At 43.7% G+C, this 9073-nt stretch overlaps 2 protein-coding genes across 2 annotated transcripts in view; one reads left to right on the top strand and one right to left on the bottom strand.

Moving 5' to 3' along the window:
- Positions 1-9067, top strand: part of qkib (QKI, KH domain containing, RNA binding b) — a 22384-nt gene extending 13317 nt beyond the window's left edge. The window contains exons 4-6 of the mRNA XM_020622310.1: positions 153-296; positions 4230-4317; positions 4402-9067. Coding sequence (XP_020477966.1) covers positions 153-296; positions 4230-4317; positions 4402-4799 — 630 coding nt within the window. The 3' untranslated portion in view covers positions 4800-9067. The remainder of the gene's footprint in view (positions 1-152; positions 297-4229; positions 4318-4401) is intronic.
- The window catches only part of LOC109973007 (zinc finger protein 485), a 17732-nt gene continuing 15925 nt past the window's right edge, over positions 7267-9073 (bottom strand). Inside the window, exons 5-6 of the mRNA XM_020622293.1 lie at positions 8456-8476; positions 7267-7328 (exon numbers count right to left, since the gene is read on the bottom strand). Coding sequence (XP_020477949.1) covers positions 7267-7328; positions 8456-8476 — 83 coding nt within the window. The remainder of the gene's footprint in view (positions 7329-8455; positions 8477-9073) is intronic.

The following is a 9073-nucleotide window of genomic DNA, read 5'->3' as shown; positions in this document are numbered from 1 at the left end:
CCGATTGCCTGCCTCTACCCGACTGACTGCCTCGACCAGACTGATGTCCTGCAGAAACACACCCGACTGCCTCTACCCGATTGCCTCTACCCCACTGACTGCCTCTACCCGATTGCCTCTACCTGACTGCCTGCCTCTACCTGTCTGCACAGGAGGAGCAGAATCGGGGGAAGCCTAACTGGGAGCACCTGAACGAGGATCTTCATGTCCTTATCATGGTGGAGGATGCTCAGAACCGAGCGGAGATCAAACTCAAACGAGGTGTGGAGGAGGTCAGCAAGCTGCTGGTGCCTGCTGTGAGTCATCTGATTTCTGTCTGACCTCTGACCAAACTCTGTCCTTTGTTATATATGTTGAAGGTGCAGTATAGGTGTGTGACAGGTGATCTGTGTGTTCTCTTGTGTTTCTTTCAGCTGCTCTTGATCTTTTACAACCAAATGACTTCCTATCACAATACTGTGTTAATTTTGTCAACAAAAACTGCGAAAATATTCATTGGCCTGTTTCTTATGATGAAAACAAGGCAAACTAAATGAAGACATTTGAAAATGAGGTAACATTTTTTGCTGACAAAATCTAATGGATAATGTGAAAGATGAATGGACATGAAATACATGAAAGTGCTTTATTTTTATTTGTGCTACTTCAAGTATATTTTGATGCTGATTCATTTGTACCTTTACTTGAGTAGCATTCTGAATGCAGGACTTTTACTTGTAACAGAGTATTACACTGTGGTATTTCTACTTTTACTTAAGCAAAAGGATGTGCTAACTTCTACCACTGGGTGTTTCAGCTCCTCTGATATGACGTTTGACTGAAGAACTCGTCTGTCGTACATGGACATTTTAGGGCTCTTTAATGAGGGTTCAGCTTCTCATGAACAGACGAGATTCATCAGGCTAAAACGAGGGATTTGTGATGAGTCTGTTCAGGTCAGAGTTTGAGGAATCTGACTATGAAACTCTCATGAAAAGTTAATTGAGAGAAATTTAAAATGTTTCTGCTTGGGGCTCATTGTCCATTTGTCAGTGGCTCTCATTTTGAAGGAGGGGAAATATTTTAACCCTGTCTGAATGAAGCTGCACTGCACAGTGTGACTGTCAGACAGTGAGACAGGAAGCACCCCGATTTTGCTGATACTCACTTCCTCTACTTTCACTTCCTTGATTTCATCCAACCAATGAGGAGCCAGGAAAACTGTCACTGGGTGAAAAAAGAGGAATAGAATCTGATCATGTGGTGTGTGAGGAGATTTGTAAAGTTGGTTTCATGTTGACATTAAAAGTTGTGCAGAAACTGGTTTGTAGTTGAACTGAGGGAAATTGAGAACATTAATTAATTTACTCATTGGCTAATTAGCTAATGAACCAATTGGGGAGTCTGACAAGCTGTGTGTGAAGACACACTCATGCTCAGGTAAAAGTACACATTCATTTTTATTTGTGATGTGTAGTACATTTACCTAAGTTGTCATATTACAGGTTTATTACCTTTGTTTACAGGTGTACAACAGGTGTATTACTGGTGTGTATTACCATGTTTGCAGGTGCATTACCTGTTTCCAGACTTCCAGTTCTCAGCTTCAGACAGACTTTGGTGACTCCTGTGGTGTCAGGAGACTGCCCTGATCATTATAAACACATGCTGTTTTACAAGTGACTTCCTGCTTCCTGTCCACGCCATTGTTCTTCTGTCACTGCTGGGATTAGTGTGCCCGTGGCACCCCCTGTGGCTAAACGTGGTAACTACAGAGGTCTAGTCTGATGCAGGTTAAAGGTCATGAAGTTCAGTCTGTAAATTACCACTGATGTCAAATATGAACTCTGCACAGTTAGTTTGTATGAAACTACAAATCAATACAAATTATAGTCTGTTAGCACTGCTAACTACATCAAATAAACTCACTCTAAACAAAAAAAAAAGTCATCAGTTATAGATGAAAAATACATCTGACTTGTAAAACTCCTGGAAATGGAAACAACTCAGAGACTGAAACATGATGAGGACACAACTGATGTACTGTCTGGGATTACCAGAAAGAAAAGCTGGAAACCCTGGCTGACAGCTGGGACCCCTAGAAAATCTCGAAATGAAATTTCAAGAGGGCTTCAAAAATGTGCCAAATTATTTTGTATTTACCTACACAATTCATTTTAACTGTATAGGTAATTTAAATATATTGTTGTCTATACAGTTGTTTTTAAAATAAAATGAAAGTATAGGCCTGTTGTATTCACCGTCCTTATGGTATTTGACCAAAAGTGATCCAGAAACAGACTGTGGTTTGTGAGTGGACAGGCTGTTCAAGACGCATGCATTGCCCACCTTATCACCAACTACAGCTGACTTTGTTGGGATTAAACTATCATAAAATACATAAACAGACAACGTATATCCTGTGGTACTAGCAAAGGTACGTCTTTGGGCAACTTGATCTTTGTTGAAACTGTAACTGAGTGAGTGACAGCAGTGCAAAGTGAGGTCAGACAGACTTTACCTGCCACCAGTAACATCACTGGGACGCTGTAACTGACCGTGGCTTTTGAGCTGCTTTCATGTGTTTTGTTCACTGATGTGAAGGTGGATTTGGTGCTTCTGGAGCATACAACAGCATTCACCGCAAAGGTATCCACCACTACGCCAAGAGGTTTCTGCTGTGGCAACCCCCAAAGGGCAACTAAACACCCTCATCCTATAACATTCTGCTCTGCCAGCATATTTAAAAATGGAGAAGGGGGTGTGGCCTGGCTGCTACATAATGTGTCACATAGAGGATCAGAGGACACAGGAGACACCGACCACTGCTCACACAATAGCATGGACAGAGTGAGCCCCAGCTTGTGACTTGAGTGTAATCCATTCGAGATAATTCCAGTAACCTCTGAAACTGAAAATTGCTCACCGTTTTAACTCTGCACCACTGTTTAAGGATAAGGATAATCACCTTTATTGGCCAAGTATGCTACACACAAGGAATTTGTTTCTGGTACATGAACCGACGGCAGCCATCTGCGGCGCCACCTCAGCCGATGGCTCTAACTATCACGGGCAACGGGGCGGTTCAGTGTCTTGCCCAAGGACACTTTGACACGTGAATTGCAGGCACCGAGATTCAACCTTCTGGTTGGGAGACGACTGCTCTACCCACTGCACCACTGTTGCCTCCCCAACACATGTGTTTGACAACACATCTGAATTCTAAAGGTATTTTCCAAATCGCCATAGACTCTTCTAATAATGTGGGATCAAAAATAATGACGTCACCACTCTGGCTTTGTGTGAAAGCCACTCAACTTTCAACAAAAAAGTCTGGTCTGACAGTCGCTCTGAGGATTTCATCCTGGTCCCTCACAGCAGTCAGGGCACTGTTGACTATGACATGGAGGTCTGTGCTGCCCTCCAAGGATCTGCCTCCCCAGACCATCACCGACCCACCACCAAACTGGTTATGCTCGATGATGTTAACAGGCAGCATAACGTTCATCACGGCGTCTCCAGACTCTTTCACATCTGACAGTTTGGTCAGAGATATGCACACAAGTAGCTGCTGGAGGTCATGTTGTAGGGCTCTCACAGTGCTCCTCCTGTTCTTCCTTGCATAGAGGAGCAGACATGGGTCCTGTTGCTGGGCTCTTGCCCTTCTATGGCCCTGTCCAGCTTTCCTGGTGTAACAGCCAGCCTCCTGGTATGTCCTCCATGCTCTTGAGACTGTGCTGGGAGACAGAAAACCTTCCTGAGACTCCACGTATGGATGTGCCATCCTGGAGTAAATGGACTTCCTGTGCAACCTGACTGGGCTGCAGGTACTGCCTCATGCTACCAGTAGTGACAAAGACACTAGCAAGTTGGCTGGGTCGGGGATTGAGGGGTAGACCTCTGGGTTTTGTTGAGGTCTTCATGATTAAGGAGTATTCAGCAGAACTGAACTTTAAAATCCAAACTGACAATAACTACCAAGCACTGTTTTTACACACAATATGAATTTTGTTGTGAGCATGTGTCAAAATTCTGTGATTAGGTGTGCAGCTAAAAAATAATTTTGTGTGTAGCAGAACAACAACAATTGTCTCTGGAATGTATGTAATGTGTTGTATGTGTGTTTTCATGTTTAAAGACAGAAGATGTTCATTTGTCAACTGATCAACAGACATCACACATAAATGTGTCAGTGCAGTGCAGGAGAACATCTGTTGTGTTTATTTACGGATGTTGTTTGTGCGTTTCAGGCAGAGGGGGAGGACAGTCTGAAGAAGATGCAGCTGATGGAGTTAGCGATCCTGAACGGGACATACAGAGACGCCAACATCAAACCCTGTAAGACACAAACCAATCAGAGTTTGACCAGAGACTGACTGACCAATCAGAGAGAGTCTAACTCCTCCTCTCCCCCTTCCCCAGCCTCCCTCACCTTCTCTCTTGCAGCCTCCACTCAGAGTCCTCGTGTCCTGTCTGGCTCCGCCCACATGTTGGCCCCGCCCCCCACCCTTCGTGCACCTGCCCCCACAGGCCCTGCCCTCATGCCTCTGATTCGTCAGATCCAGACGGTGCTGCCTAGTGGGACACCGGCTCTGATGCCGGGGGCAGGGCCTGAATCTAGTCTGATCTATGCTACGCCATATGACTACCCGTACGCTCTGGCAACTCCAGCTTCCCTGTTGGAGTACCCCTTGGACTCTGGGGCGGTGTTAGGTAAGCCCGCCCCCCCATGCTCCTGCGACTGCTCTCCCACTCCCCATCACCACCCCCACAGCCAGTGGAGCCCCGCCCCCACGCTGCTCCTTAGGCACACCACCTAAGGAAGAAAAAAGTGCAGCTCCTCCACAATAAACACACAGCAGCCCCCTGACGATGAAACACCCGACTGACACACATGCACACGCCTTGTGCACAGCTGAAACCTGCAGCGCCTCCTGCTAGATGGAGTCATGAACAGTAAACTGGAGGTCTTCACAGCTGCTCAGTGTTGGACCAGATCCTTAACAGATCCGAGGAAAACCTAAACCCGAGATTACACAGAGAGCCAGTCTGAACAGACCCGGAGACAGAGCTGATCCAGAACCTGAACAGACTCTGATAAAGACAGGAAACTGTAGCAATGTCAGAATAATAATGGCTTTATTCAAAGACTCATTTATAGGAATAATGTTTAAATGTTTTCACCTGCTGTGGAAACAATAACAAACTCTGTCGACAGCCACACAGAAAACAATAATTTCAGTTCAGTTTAATTCAATTCAGTTCGAATGACGTCACTTCACAACAATCACCTCAGGGCACTTTATACAGTCAGGTCTAGACCTCACACTATTATAAGAAAAGCCCAACAAATCCCCCTTGAACAGCACTCGGTGACAGCGACAAGGAAAAACTCCCTTCAATGGAAGAACCCTCTGACAGACCCTGACTCTTGGCGGGCAACCTTCTGCCTCAACAGGTTGGGGTTTAATCATAATTATTTTTAATAAATCAGTCAGATTCATTGTCAGCCATTTACAGGCTGCTGATTTCCTAAAATCCTTTTGCGTCCTGTGATTACGAAGTGATCAGAGCCAACACTGAACATGCTCCGATCCACACTGGCCCACAGACCTGAGATCTGACTGGGTCTAACTGAGTCTTGGTCAGTTGACCAAGTTTGACCGGTACAATAAACTGTTTACATTTATAACTCCACAAACTGTCCTGAAGTTAAACCAAGATGGACAGAGTGCAAGTATGTCTCCTCAGTGTTATAACTCATCAGCTAAAATATAAAAAGTTCAGATTTATAGAACTGGTGTCTGTCCACAGGGGGGCACTGTTCTGTTTCTCCAGCACTGTGTTTTTTATGTAACCTTTATTGTAGGTTGTGGATGAGGCGTTCAGGAACAAGTGTGTTCACTTTCTACTAAGTTTTAACTACTGTAGGCTTGTCGTACAGACAGAACCTTTAACAAACCGATGATAAGACTAGAAATGATGCATCATGCTTCCTGCACTGAAACATGCAGCTCCTACATACAGTATCTATAACTGAGGCTGTGAACTGAAGCCGACATGCCTCCATGTTCTGATGCTAATCGTGGTTCCCAGACCAATGTTAAACAACAAATGAGCTCTGTAGCTGCAGTCTGTGTTTTTGAAGATGTTTTTAGAATTGACCTTCATTAACAGTAAAACCAGCAGATCAGAGCTGTCAGGCCAACATTTTAATTCCATTCACAACCATAAGCCCTTGAATTTAAGTCACTTCATTAATACAAGTCTGACTGGTCGATATCAGTGACACAGTTGCACCACAAGCATTTCAGTCGTGTTTTTGATCACGCCTCATGCAACCTTACACTCCTATATTAATCAGCCCAGCTGTCTACAGTGGCCACATTTCTGCTCACTGTCATTCGTGCTTTACCCCATAGCTGCGACCTGAAGTGCATTTTCACACTTTGTCTATTTTTCAAGGCTACGTGCATAAAACAGTCCACAATATCCACCCTAACCATGAAAGATCACTAGTTCCAACAAGAAATCCACCAAATATAAAGAAATGCATCAAGCAAACAGTTTTAACACAATCTGTTACACAGGTCCTGTTGAACATGTAGTTCTTTTAAAGTGTGTGTAGTTTTCATTTGCTGTGTTTTACCACAGACGTGCTGTCCAGCACAGCCAGTGTTTCCCTTAGTGTCCACTGTCACAGGTTTGGACCATAGTTCTCCCTTGTGACGTGCGTTTCTGTAACTACCTCCTATGTGTGGTGGACGTGCGCCCGGTGTAGACACAGGTGCGAGCTTCTAAAATCTAAAAATTTCATGACTTTTCTTAAATTAATAAAATTTTCCTCAAAATATTTTTCTACCAAAGTAATCTCCCAAAACATCACAACATGATTCTCTAAGTGTGGCCCTAAGTCAGAAACGTGGCCGTCATAGGCCGTTTGTTGTTTAACTCAGCTGGGAGCCTCTCTGATCCCACCTAGAACCAGAACCCACCTCCATTTGTGCCTTAACAAGTATTTCTAATGTGTCACTCTGTGTAGTTGTGACGATGTGCCTGCCTGTGCACACCTGTGTGGACTGTTGTGTGGTGATGCGGACAGGTGACTCCATGTCTTCTGTGGTGGTTTGTGGTGTTTGTATCTGGTCCAGATTCCGGTTAGTCCACTCAGCCCCGCCCCCTTGACTCCAAACTTATCTTTCCCATAATCCACTGCTTTGGCCTGAGCTAGCTTCTGCTCGCGGTGTTTTCACACCAAAACAAACAGCGTCCAACAGAATTCCACAGCTAAAACTGTTCTTGACCTTGACCAGCTACAAGTTCCGCTTTGATCAGAAACAGAGACAGCCCTAAAAAAAAACAACAACACGCTTTTAGGTGAGATCGATTGTGTCCATGTTAACAGTCTCCAGGAGTACAACGTAAAAGCATCATAAACCAATCAGATCTCTTCTTCTTCTACTTCTTTCAGTTCACAAACAACAAAACAGCACCACAGCCGACCAAACAATTATTTTACCATCACAAGCTGGCAAAGTCTACATCCATCCATGAAATTAGCTTCACTAGCCAGTCAGGAGAGGATGGAGACGGGGTTGCAGTCATGTTTCGCTTTCACGTAATTGTGGAAATTCAGTTTTAATTTGAGCTAAATGTGGATTAAATCTCACCTGCGATATACTGTACCACCCACCACTGCTCACAGTGTTGATTGCTGAAGGATAAAACAAGTAAAAGGATGCCAAACAGAACCGAGACAAATAAAGCCCGGACACTGGACTTGACTTTACCGGAAGAGGTGTGAAAATGCCCCACAGGTAACAGAACAGGTGGTTTCAGGGAGATGTAGTCCTGATGTGTGATGTTTGTACATCGCAGGCTTTGTTAGAAATGTTTTTAAAATGACTTCCTGCTTCACTGTTTTGAAGACATCATGGATCACGTGATGTTGACGACAAATAAGGCAGCACTTTATTTACAATCCAAGCATGAAAACATTTTTCTAAATCCCGTCTGCTCCAGATTAGTTTCATCTGTACGTCCAGGACATTTAGCCTAGCTTAGCACACAGTCTGTAAGCAGAAGGCTAGATTATATTTGGACTTTGGATGTAAATTAAGAACTGTCTAAAGTGGATGCATTAATGCAACAAAACACTAGCTTGCTACTGTTAGCATAATATTGGCACTCCCACCACACTCATTGGATTTCATTGACAGTTTCTGAACATAAACAGTTTTTTATCAGTGGATTCTCAAACTTTTTTCATCTTTTGACCAAGCTAGGCTAGCAGTTTCCCTGTTTACAGATGTTGTGCTAAGCTAGCTAGTCCTTTCCCTCTTTTACGGCAGGATGTATTAATGGAGAACTGTATACAGCATTGCTAAACAGCACCCATTCATTCCTATGAAAGTTGCTCAGTGATGCGTCGTCTGAAAAAAACTGTCATGCTTTGGAATCCAGCCATAAAAATTACCTGGATGTTCTGAACGCTTCCGTGCTTTTGTGTCGAACTGAGTCTCCCCCCGGATGAGCTGGGTGACTTCCAGTTTGCTCCACGCTAGGCCTGCACGATTATGGCAAAAATCATAATAATGATTTTTACGGTCAATACCGAGATCACGATTATTCACTGACTTTTAAACTTTAAAAAAATCATCTTTTCACAGTGTTTTCAATTTAACTTTATGATTCAATTGAAGAACAAAAGAAGAATTCCATCTACCAAACTGTGATTGACAGTCACTGAAATTACTGATCACTCTACATTTATCTTTACAAATAAAACTTTGTGGCTTCAGGTTAACAGTACTGCCTGTTGTAATCTAAAAAATAAATAAATCACTCATTCCACTGAGCTCACCATGACACAGCCACATCTACAGTGTCTTGCTCAGTCTACATAGTCATCTTCCTTTTCAGCTTGTTCATAACAGGCTCGCTAAAGTTAACAATCTGGCAATGCATGGCAGACTGCAATCATCATCTCTCAGCTAATTTAACAAGTGTTTTGATAGATTACTCTTAGACCCAGCAGGTGGAGTGAAGCACTACCAATATGGCGACAGCCAGACTCGAGTTTCAAAACCGCTCT

Source organism: Monopterus albus, unplaced genomic scaffold (assembly GCF_001952655.1).
Source record: "Monopterus albus unplaced genomic scaffold, M_albus_1.0 scaffold277.1, whole genome shotgun sequence".
NCBI classification, from domain to species: Eukaryota; Metazoa; Chordata; class Actinopteri; order Synbranchiformes; family Synbranchidae; genus Monopterus; species Monopterus albus.
Note: the sequence above shows the minus strand (reverse complement) of the source record. Positions and strands in the feature narration are given on the sequence as shown.